The sequence below is a fragment of the Monodon monoceros genome, unplaced genomic scaffold (genome assembly GCF_005190385.1).
Source record: "Monodon monoceros isolate NGI ecotype Baffin Bay Population unplaced genomic scaffold, NGI_Narwhal_1 Super_Scaffold_13, whole genome shotgun sequence".
Classification (NCBI taxonomy): domain Eukaryota; kingdom Metazoa; phylum Chordata; class Mammalia; order Artiodactyla; family Monodontidae; genus Monodon; species Monodon monoceros.
In genome coordinates, this window is record NW_021703769.1 from 10,018,969 (window position 1) to 10,042,438 (window position 23,470).

The 23,470-nt window shown below is 45.5% G+C and overlaps 1 protein-coding gene across 2 annotated transcripts in view; it reads left to right on the top strand.

The window, feature by feature from the left end:
- The window catches only part of ATP9A (ATPase phospholipid transporting 9A (putative)), a 128,403-nt gene that overhangs the window by 55,003 nt on the left and 49,930 nt on the right, over positions 1–23,470 (top strand). For both annotated transcript variants that reach the window (XM_029220132.1, XM_029220133.1), the window contains exons 9-13: positions 485–560; positions 8,025–8,101; positions 9,627–9,787; positions 12,130–12,272; positions 13,259–13,371. In XM_029220132.1, the coding sequence (XP_029075965.1) occupies positions 485–560; positions 8,025–8,101; positions 9,627–9,787; positions 12,130–12,272; positions 13,259–13,371 (570 nt within the window). The remainder of the gene's footprint in view (positions 1–484; positions 561–8,024; positions 8,102–9,626; positions 9,788–12,129; positions 12,273–13,258; positions 13,372–23,470) is intronic.

The window sequence follows — 23,470 nt, forward strand, 5'->3', positions numbered from 1 at the left end:
TTCTGTCTCTTTCATGTGAGCCCCTGTCCTCTTTAATTCCTCCAAGTCCTATCTGCCAGGGTTATAATTTTTAAGCCACGTCCCAGCCTTTCAGAATAGAAATTGAATTATTTTAGACCTGTGGGGGTAATAGGTTTATAGAACCCAAATTGAATTGTTCCTGCTCTTGTTCCGGAAGCCCGAAGACTGACCAGCAAAGGGCTGTTTCTGTTCAATTTGCCTCTACATTTTAGCTCTTACCTTGTAAAATGTTTCTTTGGTGCTAGAAGCCTGCATTTCTTAAATTGTGAACCACTGTTTTTCACTGCGGCGGGAACGCCAAGGATAGGAGTTTATGAGTTTGGCCTGCCTCTCCCAGCTGGGCTGTTGGCTTCCAAACGGGGGTCATCCTCTCCTCCCTTCTTGTGAAGAGCAGGCTGGAGACAGCCAGTGGGTCCGGCCCAGACCTTGGTGGGTCAGCGTGTGTCCGCTTGTTCTTTTGCAGGAGGACAGCGATGCCCCGATCAGCGAGAGCCTGAGCGTAGAGAACGCGCTCTGGGCGGGCACAGTCACCGCATCAGGTACGGCGCTCCTGTGGAGGAATGTGTTAACAATTTGAAAAGGAAAGAAAATCCTTTCGTGTAATGAGAATAATCATATGTGAGTTGGGAAAATGAGCTGTCAGTCAGATGGTGTTTTCCACTTGCTCCTGCACCGCCGGGGAATTAAACGGCCATGTAATTGCCCCTCGGACGTTCGGAGACGTGTGGAGGAGAAGCCGCCCTGGCCTGTGGACTCGGCCACAGTGTCCGCTCTGGGAATAGCCCTTAATTGCCACTTGAGATTGACGTCCTAATCTGTACCAGAAATTGGGTCAGCCTGGGTGTTCGGGCTGGAAGTTGTGCCCGTGAGGGCTGCCCAGCCGGTCCTGCCCTGGTGTGCACGCCAGGGCCACGGGCCTGATGGAGCCTCAGTGTTTAAAACTCCAAGATGACACAGAAATTCTCTGGACCTCTGGACTCCAAAACAGAGTTTGCAAGATGACCTGTTGAGGTGCAGGAGGAAAAGATTTGAACACTGGTATGAAGCTGAGCAGAAGGGGCTCCAGGGGCTGAGCACAGCCTGCAGCAGCTGGGGTGATAGCAGTGGGGCCGCCAGTCTGTCAGGCACTGGGCCGGGCCCTTCCCTGTCTGTTTACGTGGTTCACTTAATCCTCCCAACAGTACCACGCGGGCAGGTGCTAGTATTGTCCCCATTCTGCAGATGAGGAAACCGAGGCTCAGTGAGGTTAAGTAACTTGCCCAAGGTCACACAGCACATGAAAGGCAAAGTTGAGGCTTGAACCCAGGCACTTTGCCCCAGAAGCAGAACTCAGTGTGCAGCTGTTATTATCATATTATATATGCTATATAATAATATATTGCTATTAATAACGTAATTCCACTACTGGCAGCTTTCTGTCTTTACCATGGGATGAATCCATTTTTTTCCCCCTCTCTCTCCTACCAACCCATTTTCCTCTGCTTGATGCTGTTTTGTGGTTCTTTAGTACAACAGATGCTCAGTCAGGATGCTGTATGACAAGGAGGGGGAATGACCAGCACAGACTCCACACAGGCTGCCATCCACAGACTCACTTAAAGCCAGTGGACAGAGATGAACTCTCCCTTTTCGTTTCTTGCCATGTTGTTTTTCCACTTGCAGCCTGTATTTGGAGCACAATCTAGATCGTCTCTCAATTCCCCTGGTGACTAAAGATGTAAGAAATTGGTCCTTAGTATTCTGCACTGCCCCGCTGCCCGGCCACACCAAGGCCATGGCCATGGCCACCCAGGGCCGGCAGCAGCCCGTTCACCTCTGCCTCTTCCTGGCCACTTGTCCACCCAAGTCTCTCTGAACTTGTTACTCTTCCTCACCAGCTTTTCTCCACTTTGAAGTCATTTGCTAACAAGTAATTAGTTATTCTTTTTAATCTTTAATAATTTGACTGAAAAAGAATTTGTTTCAATTTGCATTTCCTAGGTTATCGGGAAGGTTGGCCATCTTTGCATATATCTGTTTTGTTTCTTCCTTTGTCAGTTACTTGTGTGTCCTTTAGTCATTTTTTTGTTATGGTTCTTATCTTTTTCTTAATCATTTGTAAGAGTTTCTCATTTCTGATGCCTAAACCTCATATCCTTTTTCCCCCATCCAATTTATTATCTGTTTTTTTTTTCTTTTTCAAAATTTCTTCTTTTTTCAATTGAGGTAAGTTGATGTACAGTATTATATAAGTTTCAGGTAGTTTACAGTGTAGTGAGTCACAGTTTTTAAAGGTTATATTTCATTTACAGTAATTATAAAATATTGGCTATATTCCGTGTTGTACAGTATATCCTTGTTGCTTATTTATTTTATACATGGTAGTTTGTACCTCTTAATCCTCTACCCCTGTCTTGCCCCTCCCCCTTCCCTCTCCCTTCTCCCCACTGGTAACCACTGGTTCTCTATACCTGTGAGTCTGTCTCTTTTTTGTTATATTCACTAGGTAGTTTTATTTTTTAGATTCCATAAATATGTCATGTGGCTTTTAAAAAATTTTGTGGTGTATTTAGTATGCAGGAGTTAAAAGTTACTATTTTCATTTGTCTCTAGTCTGTTAGGTGATAAATGATATTTTGTTATTGTTTTAATTTTTATTTGTGAGTACAGTTGAACATCTTTTCGCATGTAAGACCTTTCTTAATATTTTGGTCTATCTACTTTCCTTCTAGGTGCTTTTTTTTATTGACTTGTAAGAATGCTTTATAGAAGAAAGGGTCTCGAATTGTCATCTCTCATCAGTCACAAACATTTTCTCACAGTTTATTGTTTGTCTTTTGTTTTTGTCTGTGATATGCTTTGTTTGGTTGGTTTTTCCGGATAGAATTTCTCAATGTTGATGTCATCACCATTTTCATAGAAATGGGATTACTAAGTGAAAGGGTGTATACATTGTACATTTTGATTCGCAGGGCAAACTTCCCTCTTCTGATAATCTTATAAATGTACCTTAACGAGCACCATGTTCTGTTTGACTTTAAAATTTTTGCCCACCTATAGACACTGAATAAATATCTAACATATTGATTTCCCTTTTAAAAATAATTTGTAAAGTTTAACAACTTTCTTCATACTTACGGTTTGTTTGCATTCCTCAAAATATATGTACGGACTGCCAGTTTATGCCCTGTGCCCGTTTTCCTGTTGCGGGGTTTGTTTGAAAAAATGGTTTCTAAGAACTCTTTATAAGGACAATAAGGATATTGTCCTTCTGTTTGTTACCTTCATTGCAATTACTATTTCCCGGGTGATCTCATTCGTATTTTGGCACAAAAGTTTAAAATTTTTATATAGGCAGACCTATTGATGTTTTTTCCTTATGGTTTCTGGTTTTTGTGACATGCTGAGAAAAATCTTCCCTGCTCTACCATTTTAATAGTACATCAATGTTTGCTTGGAGTGTTTATATGGTTTTATATTAAAATGTTTGCTCCATCTGGGATTCATCTTGGTTTAAGGAGTAAAGTTAGGACAACTAGCTAGCGAAGGGATCTTATCTCAGCTCAAACCCCAGCTCCGGACACTTGTGCCAGGTTGTGTTTGTGGCCCTGTGTAAAGAGACAGTGTGATGGGAAACAGAGATGTCACATGATAAAGCATGCACGTTGGGAGGGGGACATCCTGTGTCAAACGCCCATCTCTTCAGGTGGAGCAGAGAGAGGTGTTAAGGGAAATCAGAACAGACTGGGTTTTTTTTTTTTAAATTAATTAATTAAGCATTGGGTCTTCGTTGCTGCGCGCGGGCTTTCTCTAGTTGCGGCGAGCGGGGGCTACTCTTTTGTTGCAGTGTGTGGGCTCATTGCGGTGGCTTCTCTTGTTGCGGAGCAAGGGCTCTAGGTGCGCGGGCTTCAGTAGTTGTGGCACTCGGGCTCAGTAGTTGTGGCTCGTGGGCTTTAGAGCGCAGGCTCAGTAGTTGTGGTGCACGGGCTTAGTTGCTGTGTGGCGTGTGGGATCTTCCCAGACCAGGGCTTGAACCTGTGTCCCCTGCATTGGCAGGCGGATTCTTAACCACTGCACCACCAGGGAAGCCCCAGAGTGGGTTTAAGCCCTGTGTCATGTTGCACCTGGCAGAGACAGGACTGAAATTCAAGGATGCCTGTGACATACCCGTCTCCTTCCCAGGCAGTAATGTGAACAGTGCACACTTCATTTCTTGCAGTCAGGGTAGTGGTTACTTCTGGGTGGGTGGGGTAGGGCTGACTGACGGTTTGTTTGGTTAGGCACTGGTTTTGATAATATTCGATAAGAAATACATGTTTACATGTCTAGTGTTCATTCTGGTAATTTTCTTCTTTCCTTCCTTCCTGCTTTCCTTCTTTCCATGCAGCAAACCTTTATTGAGCACTTACTTATAATAATGCCAAGCTCCATTGCTAGGTCCTAGTGCTGTGGTATACCAGAAGACCCTTGTCTCCACCTTCATGGGTTTATAACTTACTCTAAACTTAATATAAATTGCAGAGGAGATGGGAGGAAGTGGGAGTGAGTTCTCTGGATTTCCTCTGAAACCAGTGAGAAGGAAAGTGATTTAGTGAAAACGTGGGGAATTTGGAAGGTGGAGGGTATGAGTGAAGAAGCTTCTCAGCCTCAATTTCAGAGATTAACAGTAATAAGTCTTATTTATCAGACACTTTTTATTTTCCAAGTGTTTTGCTTCTGTTCTCTTGTTTTGGTCTCACAACATTAAATGAGGACAATTAATGGAATGAAGAATTGAGTCTCAGAGAGGTTAAGCGACTTGCCTAAGGTCACACAGCCTTGGAGAGATCATCTCCTGGGAGGAGGAGAATGGAAGGCAAATTGGGATCTTGAAGATGGAAAAAAGATTTCAAACAGTTCATCAGAAATGTACTGTGAAGTTAAAATATGCATTTTTCCACTTGTCTGAATTCTTCTCTTTGTGTTTGGTGATGTGGGAAGGGAGAGAGAGTGGTGATTCCTGATCCAGTGGCACTGCTTGCCACGCCCTTCAGTGAACGTATGTTTTCGAGTGAGTCTGAGGAGCTGGGCAGTTACCATTTCCTTAGCTGGCCTCAGTTTCCCCTCCTTCTCACCAAGTAGATGTCTGACCGCACGCTGCTTCTGATGTAAACTCGGCATTAAATGCAAGCCATTTCCTCCTGGGGCTCGACTCCAGGAGCAGGCATCAAGAGTAATCTTAATTATATGAGATTTCCCTTCTCTGTTCCCTTTAGAATCTAACTCCTGTGTCTTGGTCACTCAGCTGTTATCAGTTGGAAATTTAAAGAATTGAAAAGCTTGCCAGGCAATGCTAAGGGTCCAGCTGCGTTGGCTGGCATCAGGCTGTAGAGGATGCAGTTGCCGTGGTAACCCCACACTGTGCTGCTGAGGAGTCACTGGGGCGAAGATAGGGAAGGGGATGGGGGAGGCCAGGGAGGTGCTGGCAGAGAAGGAGCCTGGATATTATGGATCCCAGTTCTTCTCAGACTCTCTGTGGAGGGGGACCAGTTTCTTGTCCCCCTGGCCCCACCCGTAATCTGTAGCAGATGGATCTGTGACCCTGCTGTGTGTGACCAGCATGCAGGTCACGCCGCGTGCGTCTGATAATGCCCAGCTGGCCTGTACCCTGTTCCTTGGGGCTTGTCCCGGGGTTGCAGGCTCGAACGTCAGAACGGCGTGTAGTTGCTGTAAATGTGTCGAACACTCTTTCTCTGGGGTTCATGGTTCGTCTTGTTGTGGATGGGGTCAGAGGAGTCACAGTGTAGATCTGACCCCAGCACCACCCTCTTCTGGAGGGTTCCGAAGGACTTGGGGAAATACCTGACCCCAGCAGCCTGGCCGGTGGGAGACCCCAGCCAGCAGTGGAGACGACTGCCATGGTGGGCAGGGGGCAGAGGGTAAGAGTGAGGATAAGAGTGGTGAGGGTGAGGGGCGACCGCAGCGGGCACGGCCTAGAAAGAGGGGTCGGAGGTCTGGGGGGTGGAGGGGCACGGGTTGGGAGGTCTTCAGGGGCTACGTGGGGACCGTGATGAGCGGAGAGCAGGGGCCCGGCTAAAGGGAGTGGCCGGGCTCAACGTCTGCTGGTGGCACAGTGAGGACCGAGCAGCCAGTGGCACCAGGTCTTCTGATTTTCCAGAAGAAGCCGGAAATCCCTATGCTTTATATGAAAGTTTCTGCATTGAAAAGTTGGCACCTAATTCAAAACCTTTAGAGCACTGAGCAGACCAAAGCAGTGCAGCTCTGTGCTGCTGGTGTGCTCCCTCGGGGTGGCTGAGGCCAGGGTTCGCATCTCCTGGAGACAGTTTTGCTTTTGGGCACAGGGGGTGTTGCAGGGAAGGGCATTTCCAGTAGCCTTTGAAGGCGTGGAGATTGCCCGGTGCCAAGTGGGGGACGCTGCCCTTGGGGGCCCCTGATATTAGGACCGTCTCAAACCCTGGATGTTGGGAATTGAGACCAACGCACGTCTGCCCCGGGATGAGTGCCACGGCCGTGCGGCTGTCCCTACTCGGCCCAGGCTCAGCTCCCACCGTCCGACCATCTGCTGGGGGGATGGGCCTGCGCTCGCGGGAGCTGCCAGCTGCCCAGGAGTGGGCAGGCGCCCTCCCCGGCCCGCCATCTGCTGAGTGCCTCTCTGGAAGGGAATTGCACTGTGCAGAACGCTGTGTGCATCAAGTCGTGGGGGACCTCAGTGACTCCCGCCAGGAGACACAGCCCCAGCGCTTCATCTGGGGTTGGGCTCTTTTACCAGCTCTGTTTAAACCTCTTTGGTGTTCCAAGAGTGAGGGGCCAGCAGAGAGAAGGTTAGGGCTTTTCTTTATCCAGCAGAGAGACCAGATTGTTTGTATTCCTGGGGTCTTTCCTGAGTGCTTGGCAGGGCTGCCCCTTCTCATGTTTCAAGTCTCAGCTCAGATGTCCTCAACTCAGAGACAGCGTCCCTGGCCGCCCAGCACACGCCGGCAACCTCCCTGGTCCCCTCCTGTCTGTTCTCTGCTCGTTTCATCGTGGTACCCACCTCTCTCCGTGGTACCCACCTCTCTCCGTGGTTACCGGTGTCCTGCTTTCCTTCTTGACTGTCCGTCTTCCCTGCTGTGCGGAGTGTTTTCCTGGCACACGCTGGAAAGGGGAGACAAATGTAAATTTTTGATAGATATTGCCAATTTTCCTTGCTATTCCAATGGACACCTCAGCCAACAGCGTACATGACAGAGTCCATTCCCCCACCTCTTGGCTAACACGGAATGTTCTCAGTCTTTTGAATTTTTATTAGTAGGATGGGAGTAAAAGTGATTTATTTGGCATTTCTTTGGTGTTTCACTAGATGAAGCATCTTTTCTAATGTTAATTGGTCATTTGTGTTTCTTCTATAAATTATTTACAAGAATTGATATCTTTTATTTTTAATTATGCTGGGGGGATGGAAAAGAGGGGGTGGGGAAGTTCTCAGGAAAGAATTGTCATCTGGACAGACATCCCCCAAATGTTCTAGTTACACACCGAATCCGAAAGGAATCAGACTCCCTGGGAAGAACGTGCTCCGATAAGAGGGGTGCGTTCATAGGTTTCCATAATTGTTTATGAAGGTCTAGGCACCTCTGGAAGTCTCTACCACCTTTCCTGCTATCGGAGGCTTGCCGGACCCCACAAGCCAGCGCTGACCAGTGGAACTTTTAGCAGTAGGGGGAATGTCCTGTGTCTTCACTGCCCTGTATGGCCGCCACTGGCCTTATATGGCTGTTGAACCTGAAATGTGGCTAGTGAAAATGGGGGACTGTATTTTATTTCGTTTTAATTGTATTTAAATGTGAATGGCCACATGTGGCTAGGGGCTTTGCTACCCTCAGTGCGGACGTAGGTCTCGGTCGGCCCCGATGTAAACTTGGCAGCATCTCACAGTGTGTGGATACCGCTTTGAGAAAATCTCCTCCTCAAGCGGGTAGGACTCTTCTGTCTGTAAGCCTGCCTGTCTGTACTCACATTTCTTTGGGTCGTTTTTCTCACCTTAGGTACTATTGTGGGTGTTGTTCTTTACACGGGCAGAGAACTCCGGAGTGTCATGAATACCTCAAATCCTCGAAGTAAGGTGCGTACAGAGTCACAGGATGTGTTTCCTTGCCAGAACTTTCTCACCTGATGTAGTTTGATGGTTGGTGTTGGTGGGGTGAGAAGCTAGATTTAAAAACAGGAACCCCTGACAGTGTGACTTCATTTATACAGACTATCTTTTCACGTCCGTGTATGTGCATAGGTACGTGTGTATATATAGATACACACGCACGGTACATGAATATGTGTTCGTATGTACAGGCAGCCTTTGGAGAGGTGATGGTTCTATTCCAGACCACCATGTAAAGTGCGTATCACAACAAAGCAAGTTACACGAATTTTTCGGTTTCCCAGTACGTTTAAAAGTTATGTTTACACTATCCTGTAGTCTGTTAAGTGTGCAGTAAAAGCATTATGTCAAAAACACCAATGTACGTACCTTATTTAAAAATACTTTATTGCTAAAAAATACTAACTTATCCTCTGGTAACACAGGGTTGCCACACACCTTCAATTTGTAAAAAACCTCAGTGTCTGCTAAGCTCACGGCAGTTAAACAAGGACTGCTTGTAAATGAATACATAACGTTTTAAAAGCTTTTAAAATGAACTGACGAGTCCTTACTGTTTGCCACGTCTTGTGCGGCATCCTTCACTGCACCTCATTTAATCCTTACGCCAGCCTGTGAGCACAGGTGCTTCTGCAGCCTCATCTTATAGAGGAGAAATGGCCTGGAGAAGGACCACGCTCTGGCCAAGCTGTGTAGACCTGGCTTCAAACCCACGCTGAGCTGCTGTGGCAGGGCAAGCGGAGTCAGCTCTGCGGTCTGCCTGATGGCCCTGTTGCTGCTCCCTTCCCACCAGCACCCTCCCTCCCAGCTCCACCCCTCCCCCAGGTTCTTAGAGTCAGAATATTGCAGAGTGGTCTTCTTTGTCAGTACTGTGAACAGATGCCAGTCATTTCACCCTGCCATTACAACCCCCATGACGACCATCGTTATTACAACTGGAAATGTCCCCTATTTGATGTTTTAGCTGTATCCGGGGCCATGTTTCTGCGAAGTGATGGGTTTCATGTGCTGGTTCCATTTTTAAAGAATATACATTAAAACAAGCATGTAGTCATTAAAATACTCACGTTCATGAATGCAGCACCTAAAAATCAGGGGCCACCAGTGGTGTGCGCCCCGAATTTCCCGGCCACAGGGAATTAGTGCGTGGTGCGCTGCACAGAGTTGTAGGACTGAGTGATTCTACAGGCTGCTGTGTAGGACGGTAGAGGCCACGCAGTGCACAGCATCGCTGAAGGCAGCAGTAACCCACTTATGTGATTCCAAGGCTAAATCTAAATTCATTAAGAAAAAATCGAAATCGGATTCATTGAAGTCCCTTGGATGTCTGTTAGCCTGTGGAGCCCAGCGTTCTCACCCAAAGATGTGGGGATCCGTGGAGCCCACGGTCTTGCCCGAGGTAGAGGTGTTCATGGGGGAAGGACCAGTTCTCTGGGCGGGCTGTGGGTTGCACCAGCTAATCACAAGCTTCGCTCTGTGCGCTGTCCCACAGATTGGCCTGTTTGACCTGGAAGTGAACTGTCTAACAAAGATCCTCTTTGGAGCTTTGGTGGTGGTGTCTCTGGTCATGGTCGCCCTCCAGCACTTCGCCGGACGTTGGTACCTACAAATCATCCGCTTCCTCCTTTTGTTTTCCAACATCATTCCCATCAGGTAAGCAGAGAACAGGCTTGTGTTTAAGCGCTGCGACATTTGCTTCTCTCTCTTCATTCAAAGGTCATGGTTTTGCGGTTTTGAGAAGGAGCCGGGCCCTTTTGTAGAGTGATGACCAAGGACAGGCAGGGTCAGGAGTGTAGGCGGCGCTCTGGCCGGAGCACTGGATGGGCACGTTCCTCCCTGAACCATCCTTTCTGGAATTACTCTCTGCTCAAAAGATCTGGCCTTGCCCAGTCTCAGTGTACACTGGACATGCCATTTAGATTTCATCTTATTTACCAGCCCCAGGAGGTTGGTGGTGACTGGTGGGAGTGCTGTGTTGGGAAGGATTCTGAGCCTGAGTCAGGACTCATGGTGCTTGATTAGCAGTGGAAGCTTGGTGGCACATGCCAGACAATTGTTCACCTACCTCATTTGAAGGCTGAATAAATGGTTAAAAAAAAATATATATATATATATATATATACACACATATATATACATAAAATAAAGTAATAGATGGTCATAGTAGAAAAAAAAATTCACAGTAGCCAAAGAATAAAATAAAAATCATCTCTAATCTCACAACTAAGTGATAATTGCTGTTAATGTTTTGGGATATATGTTTTCTAGACGGCTTTCTATTTTAGAAAAAGGAGAATTTGCTCTACATAAAAATCCACTCCCACCCTCCACTTTTTTTTCTAACAAAAGGATGTGTTGCAGATAACTTTTCACATCAAATATACTTGCACACCGTCATTTATTAGAACTGCTGTAGTATGTATTCTATGCCTGATAATTTATTTAGACCCGTATTGTTGGATGCTTGTTTCTACTTTTTCCCCATAATAAATGATCAGTAAATAATTATAAAACAAGCCATATCTTTTTCCCTCAGACGTCTAGTGCTTATAATCTCTCTCTTACACTTGATCTATTGCCCTGTATTTTGTCTTGCTCTTTTGTGTATTTATATCATCCCAGCTAGACTTCGTCTTTTTCCGAAGGCAGAGTTTGTGGTTTTGGTACAACAACGTGACTAGAAGAAGGAGATTGAACCCCAGGCTCTGGATGATGGTTTCAAAGAATAAATACGTCTAATTTACTGCTAACAAAAGAGTGTTTGTGCTGTAATGTTGTGTATAATTGTAGTCTTTAAAGTTCTGTCTACAACATGACTGAAAATCGGTGCATTGAATCTGCATATGGGCCAGGGCTAGCCAGCGAGATAGTTAGCAACTTAATCAGTTTATAGGATTATGAATGAATTTGAAGATTTCTTTTTATTGTTTGCAATGAAATATTTAAAAATGAGTATAACTCAGGGACTTCCCTGGTGGCACAGTGGTTAAGAATCCGCCTGCCAATGCAGGGGACACAGGTTCGAGCCCTAGTCCGGGAAGATTCCACATGCCATGGAGCAACTAAGCCTGTGCGCTGCAACTACTGAGCCTGCGCTGTAGAGCCCGCGTGCCTAGAGCCCGTGCTCTGCAACAAGAGAAGCCACCACAATGAGAAGCGAGCGCGCCACAACTAAGAATAGCCCCTGTTCACCACGACTAGAGAAAGCCTGTGTGCAGCAACGAAGACCCAACACAGCCAAAAATAAATAAGTAAATAAATAAAAAAAAATGAGTATAGGACATAAAAAGGAATATTATTCAGCCTTAAAAAGGAAGGGAAAAAAAAGGAAGGGAATTCTGACACATGCTGCAACATGGATGAACCCTGAAAACATTATGCTAAGTGAAATAAGCCAGACACAAAAGAACAGATCATGTGTGACTCCACAGTACGAGACCCCCAGAGCAGTCAAATTCGTAGAGACAGAGAGTAGAATGGTGCTTGCTGGGGGCTGGAGAAGGGGAAGTGGGGAACTGCTGTTTAATGGGTATAAAATTTCAGTGTAGGAAGATGAAAAAGTCCTGGAGATGGATGGTGATTATGGGCCCATAACAATGTGAATGTACTTGATATCATTGAACTGTACACTTAAGATGCTTTAAATGGTAAATTTTATGTATATTTTACCACAATGTAAAAAATGAATAAGCTATCAAAAATACATTAGCTCAGAGAACTACTGTTTTTTCTTTTTTTAAATAAGGCTAAAACAACTACCTTTTCGATATTTTAAAAGTATCTTCAATTTTTATATTTTATTTTGGTCCGTAACAGAATCGCTTCATGGAAATTTGATAGTGGTGTTGAATCTGTGGATTAAGCCCCAGCAGTGTGCTTCTACAGGGGGTGATTCCAGATGTTATGGCACGAACGATGTGCATTTAGAGTCCTTGTTGAGATACAGGCAGTCTTACGTTTATCCCGTTAACCTGTGTGCTCTGGTTTTCTGACAGTCTGCGTGTGAACCTGGACATGGGCAAGATCGTGTACAGCTGGGTGATTCGCAGGGATTCGAAAATCCCTGGGACCGTGGTTCGCTCCAGCACGATTCCCGAGCAGCTGGGGAGGATTTCCTACCTACTCACAGATAAGACCGGTGAGTTTCCTGCGGCCCTCGCAGGATTCGAGGTCGAAGAAGGTGCTTGGAGTCTCTTTCTGGAGGTGTTGGAGGCGCGCGCTGCTGCCCTTTGATTTTCTTCATCTTTTGATGGTGACAGACTGTTCGGTGATGATGATGGTGATAGCAGCACAGCCTTACTTCCTGCTGATTATGTACAAAAGCACCATTCTGGGTATTTATAGTCACTTACTTAATCCTCCCCCGGTGTTGTGAGTTCGGGGATATTAAGTGACTTGGTGGTTAAGTGACTTGTCAGGAGCACATAGTGGCAGAAGCAGGCTTTGAACTCAGACCGTCTGGCTTCAAGTCCTGACCTTGAAACCACACCTCAAAATACTGCTCCACAGTTTAACATCTGTCAAGTTACGAGGTTGTCGTAGTGGTTGAGAGCAAGTGCCGAGTGGGGAGACCTGGGTTTTAGCTTCCTCTCTACCATTCAGTGAGCATGGGATAAAAGGGAATCTATTGCAAAGATTCGGGAAATCAGAGCAAAACTAGGTTTCAGGAAGAAGAAGAACCAGGAAAGTTCTGGCTGTGTCCGCATCAGGACCCCTGGGATGGTCTCCTGACTTGACTCATCCTCTGTTGATATGTCCGTCTGCTCAAGGTTTAGATTCCTTCAAGATAGAATCTGATTGGCCTCATGTATGTCACGTGCTGCCCTCTTGGCCAATGGAATGGGTCAGGCACCCTGATTGACGCTCCCACTGGACCATCCCAGGGAATGAGGGTGATAATTCCCCCTGGAAACCTGGGGTTCTATTTTCAGAAGAAATTCTGGGATTCCAGGCTGACAAAATATCACAGGTGTCTCATCCAGCAGGAGCAGTGCTGAAACCAGTCTGTGACATACAGTAAACTCTCAAAAAAAAAAAAAAAAAAAAGCCAAATAGCTATCATTACTGTTAATAATAATAAGAGCTCCAGGATGTAGGCAGTTACTGATTTGTCTTGTGTTTCAGGAACTCTCACCCAGAATGAGATGGTTTTCAAACGGCTCCATCTAGGCACCGTGGCCTATGGCCTCGACTCAATGGATGAAGTACAAAGCCACATTTTTAGTATTTACACCCAGGTAAAGTCTTCTGTTTTGATACCCAAACAATTTTTACATTTATTAACACCTATATTGAGAAGAATTCATAATACCATATGATTCACTCATTAAAAGTGTACAGTTCGGTGTTTTTTTGTATACTCAGAGTTGTGTGACCATCACCACAGTCAATTTCATCTTCATCACCCCAAAGGAAGCCCTGTACCCATGGACAGTCAGTCACTCCTCACTTCCCCCAGCCCCACCTTTCCTTCCAAACCCCTGGCAACCACTAATCCTTCACGTTTTGAATAGACCTGCATTTGAGGTTTTTGCCCCATCTTCCTCATCCCCAGGGTTAATCTACTGAAATACTAATGGACACTGGGGAAAACATAAGAAAAAATTATTTGCTAGTAACTGGTGACAGAAAGAACTTTGAGAACCTAATGGTTGGTTTTCCTTCAGGTTTACAAACGTGCTTACTTTTTCCTTTTCCCCCGTTATGAGCCAAAACAGCATAATTAATGGGCTGCTTGTGACATAATCACGGTATAACCGATCAGCTTTAGTTCCTCATCTCTTTCCAACTCAGCAGTCTCATGGAAGAAATTATCAGAGATGATGGTCAACTTATCTGTTCCTGATTTTCCCCCCACTAACAAGGTTTTTCAAAACCAGTCATTTCTTTTTTAGAGGAAGGTATTACTCGTAGGTGTCCTAAGAGTCCTAAGAGATTAGACCAGCGGGTCCCCCACCTTGGCTGCTCATCAGAATTACTGGTGATGTTTTAAAAACAGAGTAAAAACAAAACAAAAGACATTAACTTGGGTCTGGTATCCTAGAGATTCTGACTCATTAAGAGGACAGGAGAGTCTGGGCTCCTGTGTTTTAAAAGAAAGATGACAAACAAATCCCTTGGTAATTCTGAGACACACCCAGGGCTAAGATGGACTGCATTAGACCAGCTACGTGTCATGACACTTGTTTGGGGGCAATAGAATAAAAAGGCCATGTTTTGCTTAAATTTGTCCAAATAGATAATGATTCCATAGTCAGAAGGCCAATTAAAAATGTATTTTTGTGTAAGAGTTAGAGGTGGACTCTCTAAATGCTTTGTGATACAATTATAGTCAACATTTAATTTTCTGGAATGTTCGCTAGCCTGCACACCTGGATTTCTGGGGTATCTCCTGAAAATGGCAGGGCAGGGGATAGTGTGGAAGTGGGGGTGGATTTTAAGTGGAGAACAATTTGTTTGATCCGTGTCACGTCATCACCTGCTACCAGCCACGAAGCCCTTGTCATTCATTCTTCTAGGCTCCCTGTGTGGGCATCGTGGCTAGTCCCCAAATGGTCCATTGTCCTTCTTCAGAGGTGGACTTTAAGACTATTAAAAAATCACTAGGACTTGGTTGGACTGAGAGGAAAAGCCACAGTCAGCCCTTGGTTCCTTTCTCTCTCTCTGACCCGTCTTCCTCTGTGAGGTGACGTGGTGTCTGTGCTGGGCTCTGTGTGTCACTCTCTAGGGGGTTCCGCTCTTATCCAGCTTCTGTCACCTTATTGAAGCTGATGGCTCCCATGTCTGTGTCGGCCCGACCAGGAGCTTTACCCTGGAATACACCTGCATACTTGGCATCACCGCTTGTGGGTCATGAGGACGGTGCACCCACCATCCCGACATTTTTCCTGCATTCCGTACACTTGCTTCTCTAAGCTGTTCTTGTTTTAGTAAGCACCGCTCCTGTTAGCTCCGTCCAGGGATTTGGGAAGTGCCCCTGCTTCCTGCCCCGTGACCGCCTGCCTTCCTTCGTGGCCCTGCTCCCGCCAGATCACCTGTTTGGCCTTTCGTCTTCATCCCCTCTTGCTCACTAGGCAGGAACTACACTCTCCCTTGCCTGCCTGTCTGCATGACCCCCCTGCAGGCTTTCCCTGTTTCCCTCCTGGGAGCACAGGATCGCCCTCGTACTGGCAGCCCCGTCGCAGGGTTTGAGGCTTCCACGTGGTCCAGCGAGGCCTGCATCCCCTGCTGCCGCCTCTCCCGCTGTTCACTCTCTCCTCCCGCTCACCCCGTTACGCCACTGCCTGCAGCATTCAGGGCAAGGTGAGCAGCCTCGTTTCTGTGTCTTGGAATATTCTTCCCTCTGAACCATCGGTCCCAATGCCTCCCGGGCCCCTCTTGAGGGGCCAGTGTGTGGATCGTTATGCTTCTCAGCACCTCGCCGAATCCCGCCTGCCTCTCAGCCCTGTCTCAGCGGTGTCGGCTGCCGACAGTCACGTTACACAGCTTCGTACACCTTGGGGTGCACCCTGGCAGGAGGCACACCCCTGCCCATGCTGGTGGTTTTTTTTTTTTTTTTTTTTTTCCGGTACGCGGGCCTCTCACTGTTGTGGCCTCTCCCGTTGCGGAGCACAGGCTCTGGACGCGCAGGCTCAGCGGCCATGGCTCACAGGCCCAGCCGCTCCGCGGCATGTGAGATCTTCCCAGACCGGGGCACGAACCCATGTCCCCTGCATCGGCAGGCGGACTCTCAACCACTGAGCCACCAGGGAAGCCCACTGCTGGTGGTATTTTTAAGAGCTTGTGGTATTGACAGAAGCCGTCCTTTCTCAGGATATTTGTGTAGTTCAGCTTTTGTAGCCCATTTTTGGTTTAGCACAGATAACACTGTGTAAAGTCTTAAAAGTTCTTACTGTGAACTCCCTTCTTTTTTTTTTTTTTTTTGTTTTTATTTATTTATTTAAATTTTGGCTGCATTGGGTCTTTGTTGCTGCACACGGGCTTTCTCTAGTTGTGGCAAGCCGGGGCTACTCTTCGTTGTGGTGCGTGGGTTTCTCATTGTGGTGCCTTTTCTTGCTGCAGAGCACTGGCTCTAGGCTTGCGGGCTTCGGTAGTTGTGGCATGTGGGCTCGGTAGTTGTGGCTCGTGGGGCCTAGAATGCAGGCTCAGTAGTTGTGGCGCATTGGCTTAGTTGCTCTGCGGCATGTGGGATCTTCCCTGACCAGGGATCGAACCTGTGTCCCCTGTATTGGCAGGCAGATTCTTAACCACTGTGCCACTAGGGAAGTCCTTACCATGGACTCTTAACTCATCACCCTTCCTCAGCGGAAGCTCGTAAATTGATTTGCCCATCCCGGCCTTGGGTTTAAGGCAGCTGAGTGTGATGGGGAAAGACTGAGGCTGGTGTGCACACTCCACCCCCTGAGGCCACGTGCATCCTTCTCTCGGGATATCGAAAAGCCCTGCGGTAAACACATGACTACTTTTGTGATGACAAGTACGAAGGTCTCCTGTGGTTTTTAAACAGCTTTATTGAGGTATAACATACATACCATAAAATTCAGCCACGTTAACTGTAGTATTCAATGATTTTTTTAGGTAAATTTACAAAGTTGTGGAACCATCCCCACAATCCAGTGTCAGACCACCACCCCAGATGATTCTCCCGAGCCCACTGCAGCCATTCATCTGACTTTTAGAGTTTAATAATAGGATGTTATAACAGTGTCTCCTAAGGTAGAGTATCTGGAACTCCTGGCTCAGATCGCTAGGGACAGAGTCAGAATCTCTAGGAGTGGTGCGTGGACCTACAGTTTTAACAAGTGAACCAGGTGATTCCAAAGTAAAACAGAGTTTGAGAATAGCTACTGCACATCTGAGGTTTGTCCTTATTTTTCAGAATGTCAGTGTCTAAATTTGTGGACTCCAAAACAGAGTTTGCCAGGAGACCCATTGAGGTGCAGGAGGAAAAGATTAGAATGTCTATTCACATTTCATTTTCATCTTCAAAATTACAGCAAAATTTAAACTTTACTAATAGCTTTAAGATTGACCCTGGGACCCCCACTCCATATATCAGATGAACTTTTATCAGGCACAGTCCTTGAGGCGTCCTGTGAAAGGAGTTGGAATTCTACGATTGTTTATTTTCAGAACATTGAAATTCAGATTGTCTTTTATGAGTGTCCAGGTGACTGGTTTTAGGGATGTTATTTAACTAAAGTAATCTCGTAAAGAGGAAAGAGGGCAGGTGGCTTTACAGGGTTCCTGCAGGGAAACTCCAGACGATCAATACAAGCCCAAGTAAACCACAAGGAAATGGCCAACACATTATGAGATAAACCCATGACAGGCTAAGGAGATGTGATGCTTTTTCCTCTGCCTTATTCATTTACTTATTGGCATCTTTAAAAAACTGAGAGAGAGGGCTTCCCTGGTGGCGCAGTGGTTGGGGTCCGCCTGCCGATGCAGGGGACACGGGTTCGTGCCCCGGTCTGGGAGGATCCCACATGCCGTGGAGCGGCTGGGCCCGTGAGCCATGGCCGCTGAGCCTGCGCGTCCGGAGCCTGTGCTCCGCAATGGTAGAGGCCACAGCAGTGAGAGGCCCGCGTACCACAAAAAAAAAAAACAACTGAGAGAATTCACAAACCATAACATTTACCCATTAAGTGTACAGGTCAGCGTTTTTTAGTATATTCTCAACATTGTGCAATCGTCACTGCTATCTCATTTCAGAATGTTTTCACCAACCCAAAGAGGGACCCCCGATCTCTTAAGACTCCCACCCCTACCCCAGCCCCTGGCAACCATCCGTCTACTATTTGTGTCTGTGGTTTGCCTGTTCTGGACATTTCAGTTGAAGGGAATCAATCAATACCTTTTACACCTGGCTTATTTCACTTGGCATGGCATCCCCAAGGTTGCAGCACGTGTCAGCGCTTCATGCCCCTTATGACAGATATGACAGTTTGAATCTATAATTTTAAATAATTTACATAATTATAATTTAAAATTTATAATTCTCAGTGCCCCTTACCCTGAGTATATGTTATTTTGAGGTATTAGCTAATTCTGTGAAATATGCTGTTTTCATTTTTATCGTATCATTTTAGAATTTTTTTGTTGTTTCATAATGCACAATACAATATTTATACAATTTAAATATGCATGTGTGGAAGGTACTTAAATTTTTTCTCAACATCTTCAAAGTATTTTGAGACGAATATTCTTTATTACCTGGAATATGTAGTCATCTATTTTATTTTACTCCCCTCAGCAAGTGGAAATATCTTTAACTTTTATTAATATATGTATCTGAAAAAAAATGGATGAGTGTGGGAAGTGGGGGCCTCGTGGTGTCCTGTATCAGAGAAGCCCAAGACCAAGAGCGCTCTTCTAGGCTGTTTTGTACATGTAAATTCTTATTTTTCAAAAAAACACAGTTCACATTATTTCACGTATTTTGGTCTGTGAACTGTGATTTTTCACTTAACGTTTTGTCTCTGATATTGTTTTAGTATTTGTTAGAGTTGGAATTTACTGAGTATTTTTTTCCTTTTCTTTTTAATGAGTATGTTGGTGAATGTGTGAGTTTGTGGTTTACTTTCCTGCACAAGATATATACACACAGGATGCATTCGGTTGTCAGTGCTTGCTGTGTCCCAGATAGTGTCCCTCTTGCTTTCTGCATCCATAGGAAACAGAGAAGGTTATGTTTTCTCGAGGAAGAATTTTTTGTCTGTTGTGTTTTTCTCTGGGACACAGAGCTTACTTTGTTTTTTACTGATTTAAAAAATTCCTAATACTTTCTTAGGATACATTTTTTTTTCCTGCAGAAAAAATAAACAACATGGATAAGTACAAATAAAAAACACTGAAATCACCTGTATTCATATCACTCAGTGATAGCCAGTGTTAACACCTGGGTGTATAAAATGCCAAGCTATTTCTCTGCCTTTGTGTCTGTGGAGATGTGTACTTTGTTTCTCTCTCTCTCTGTTCCTTTTTTTCTTTTCAACAAGAAGGCATCATATTTTTGTAATTCTTTTGAACTAGAGTTGAGCATCAAAACTGTAAAGTTTAAAAATATGTATATATGCCTGGGCCCTACTCTATTCTTTAAGTGTCAGGGGCCCAAGCATATATATATATACTTCTTAAAATCTTTACTGGTTATTCAGAGAGGCATTTCTGGTTAAGAACCACTGTTGGAATAACACTGTCCAGCTTCTTTCTTTTCACATATGTCATGATTATGATCCTTTTTAGTGGTTTTATAATAGGGCCAGGACTAGGTAGGGTTAAGGAGAGTGAGGCCTGCACCCAGGGAGCAAAACTTATCGAGATGGCAGGAAAACGCCGTCATCAAGACAAATCATACTGTAATGCAGTACTTAAAAAACTCAAAATTCATGCGAAAAATCCAAATCTTAAATTGACAGTGTCCAATTCAGCATTCGCCCAGTCTGGCCTCACCACCCTAACCCCGGTTTTACGGTGGCAGTGGCTTCAAGTCCGGTTCTCAGCCTTGGCATATTGACATCCGGGCTGGATAATTTTTTGCTGTGGGGACCACCCTGTGCACTGTAGGGTGTTCGGCGGCACCCTTGCCCTCTACCACCCCGATGCCTGTAGCACACTCCCCCGGCACCTGCTTTGTCACACCCTCAGTTATCTCCAGACGCTGCCCAGTGGGGGGCAAAGTCTCCCAAGTTGAGAACCCCTGTGTAATACGTGGTTCAGTTTCAACGCATTGAAATTTGTTGCCTCTGTCGTGCGGAAAGATGCGTGCTGTTAAGTGGTAAACGTTGTGTTTATGCAGTCACTTAGCGTGTAAGACAGCTGATTCACTTGGAAGCGGTGTCTCTGTGGAGGTGGGCCTTTGAGGTTAATGAGTTACCAGCTCTGAGCTCAATTTGGGGAGTGAAGGGGGCCTATTGAAACAGGAATTCCTTCTCTTCAATAGTGTATTTTTACCATCGTATCTGGTAACACGATGAGTGTTCGTAAGGGGTGATGTTTTCATTGCATTTGGAAAGAAAATGGATATTCACGGTGACTCGGCATTTAATTTCTGTATTACTGTTTCCTGAAATACAGGCTGGAGTTCTCATTGGGAAATGTCCCTGCCATGGATTATTAATGAGAAATGGAGGCCTGTTTTTTTTCACTGAATCTCCATATCTCATTTGTTGGCTGGGCTGCCCTAGGATGACCAAAACATCACAAGGTGTGAGATATCCACCGAAGGGCCCAAGTCAGAGGCCTTTGTGTACGGAGATCTTGATTCTTCACCCAACTTCTGACCTCACGTGGGGCTATTTTGCCCTCCCTCCTTAAGAGGGCCAGTGGTTCCCCCCCAGGGAAAAAAGAGTTGTAACCTGTCTCTGTGGATACCACATCTGTTTTTATTTTCCCCTGGTATTTTTTAAGTAAGAAGAAATGTGTGTAGGTTAAAGGGCCTATGGGGAGGAGGCTAGAGATAAACACTGTACAATGTGAAACTCTTCCATATGGGGAATGTGAGGATGTTTGAGGACTGGGCCTCAATAGGAACACTAGCTGAGCTCCTGGTAATTACCAGTGCCTTCATGATATATGTGGATTGCCATGGGGTGTGGACAAGCCTTTTGTTTGCAAATTAAAAGAGAATTTCAGAATCAACGGTTCTGACCCCTCTTCCCTGAAACAGTAGGAAAGTGGGATAAGTATCACTTTAAGAGAGAGAGAAATGAACGTGGAGATAGTAAACCAGTCTGCCTGTGGTGTTGGTCCAGTTCAGTCACCATCATTTTCTAGTTTGTTGTCAAATGGTCCCTTGATCTGAGAGTGAGGTCTTTGCAAAACTCTGGGCTGTTTCTCTTTTTTGCCTTGCCCTAGTGTGGTTTCACCTGGAATGCAAAACCCCAAAGCTCTGTGTTATCCCACATTTGAGATATGAGTGGAAATACTTGACTTCTGTAGACAGAATCAGATTGCTTATAAAATCCGAAGGTTTGTGGAAGATGCCCTGAACTCAGCCTTTCATTCAAATCCACTGTTACTAAAACTTGCCAGCCAGAGCAATTACTTTGTCAAAGGTCTTGTTATTGCTCCTAATGTTAAGTAATAATTTGGTCCAGGTGCTGGGGAATGTGGGCAAAAAAAATGAAGACATGCGTCCGTGACTAGAACATAAATTATAGAGTTTAGAAAAAATGTTCTTGATTTAGTCTCTCCCGGAGAGGGAACCTTTCTGTAAATCTTCAGTCCTCGTTATAATTTTAAAGTTAAATTCTTTATGATTAAAAGCACTTGGCAAATAATGATTCATTTAAACTGTAGTTCTGATATATTACTCTAATTATTGTTACCATGCCGTGCCCTTTGGCCTGGAAGTGAAACTCGTGTCCTCTTGACACCAGAGGTTAACAGAGCAGGAAGCCAGAGCAATGTGTGTGCCTCCATGACCAGAATAATTTAGTAATTGTCTAATTACCTGAGGAGTATAATGCCACTGCCAAAAATAGTATTAAAAAATTAAATGAAAGTCGTTTTCTTGTTTCTCATAACCCATCTGTTCTCTATTTTGGGCAACCATGTGTTCATGGGTATGAAACGTGATTCATTCTAAAAGATCGGATGGCTTCTGGTCTGTTGGATAAAATATGTTTTTAATGGAACACAGCATTCAGTAACTTCACAAACATCTCCAGCTTCCGAGACTCAGTTGTAGAGGCAGGAAGACTATTGTAGGTCTTTTGTCCTAAACTGTGACTTAAAATCTGGAACTGATGTTGGTCAATTTTGATATTTATTTCTTCTTAGAAATGGAAAAAAAGTTCATGACAAATGAGGACTTCTAACCAGTATCTTAGGAATATTGAGTTGTTTGTTTGTTCAACAAATATCTCTTGCTAGTTACTACGGCCCTTGGTACTAGAATTCAATAGACAAGCTCTCTGTTCTCATGGTCTAACGGGAGAATTATCAGGTAAAGGATTCAGTTTTAGCCAGTGGAGACAATAACACACATGGTAATGTAGAAGCGTGGCTCCCAGTGGGGTGGGCACACGGGGCAGCACGGATTAGGGGGCTCAGGGGAGGTGACTTTGAGGAGGAAACATTGAATGGAGACCTGAATGATGAGGTGGAGTGAGCTAGTTCTGCAGGGATGTGGGAAACAGTGTTCTAGGAAGTGGGTCCTGTAAGTGCAAAGGCCCTGAGGCAGGAAGGAGGTTGGACAGAGAGGCTAATCAGGTGGGTCATGGGAGGGCACCTGAGTGTTTTTTATTGAACACTAACTCATAGACTGTTGACAAGTGGTCTCTTTCTAGTGGTCTTAATTTTTTATTATATTTTAAGGCAGTAGAACCCCTTTATTCAAAGCTAGGCCTTCGTGGTACCCGGTGTGTAACACAGATGGGTATGGGGTTGCTTGTCCTCCACGTTTGATGGTGCTGAGTGGGTTTCTCGGGATTTCTCTGCTCAGCACGTGGGGTGAAAACCACCCCCTAGCCCACTCCTCTCATTTGCGGGAAAAGGGCACATGGCACTTGCTCAAGGTCACACAGCTGTTCACACCCACCCGAGAATCAGGCTCAGATTTCTCAGCCTTCAGTACTCTTTTTACCATGTTGCTCAAAACCTTTTCCCCAACTTAACCCATTAGGAGGCCAAGCTGTGTTTTGAAAGGTATGAATGAAGGAACGGATGAGGGTTGTGTAAGCAACAGAACTGCTTCTTAGACAAGAGTTAGGGTCCATGGCCAGTGTGGAAGGCAAAGCTTGAGTACATTTAAGTTTACTCTTGAAAATCTACCCCCAGTGGACTTCTAGGTACCATTTTGCAGTGTGTCCAGCCAGCCAGGCTTCTTTCTGGTTGTTACTGATATGCTCCCTGGACCTGCCCTTGGTTGCTTGTTACCCCCTAGAGCCCCCGTCCATACTGTTGAATTCATTTTTTAAAAAAATTTATTTATTTTTGGCTGTGTTCGGTCTTCGTTGCTGCGCGTGGGCTTTTCTCTCTGGTTGCGGCGGGCGGGGGCTACTCTTCGTTGTGGTGCGTGAGCTTCTCCTTGCGGTGGCTTCTCTTGTTGCGGAGCACGGGCTCTAGGCACGTGGGCTTTAGTAGTTGTGGCACATGGGCTTGGTTGCTCCGCGGCATGTGGGATCTTCCTGGACCTGAGATTGAACCCGTGTCCCCTGCATTGGCAGGCGGATTCTTAACCACTGCGCCACCAGGGAAGTCCCCTGTCTTCAATTTTAAACTGAGAGGAATGTCCATTTAAAGCAGCAGTTCTAAACTGGGCCTGATTTTGGTCTCCATGGGCAATTGGCAACATCTGAAGACAGTTTTGTTCTCCTGTTGCAACTGGGG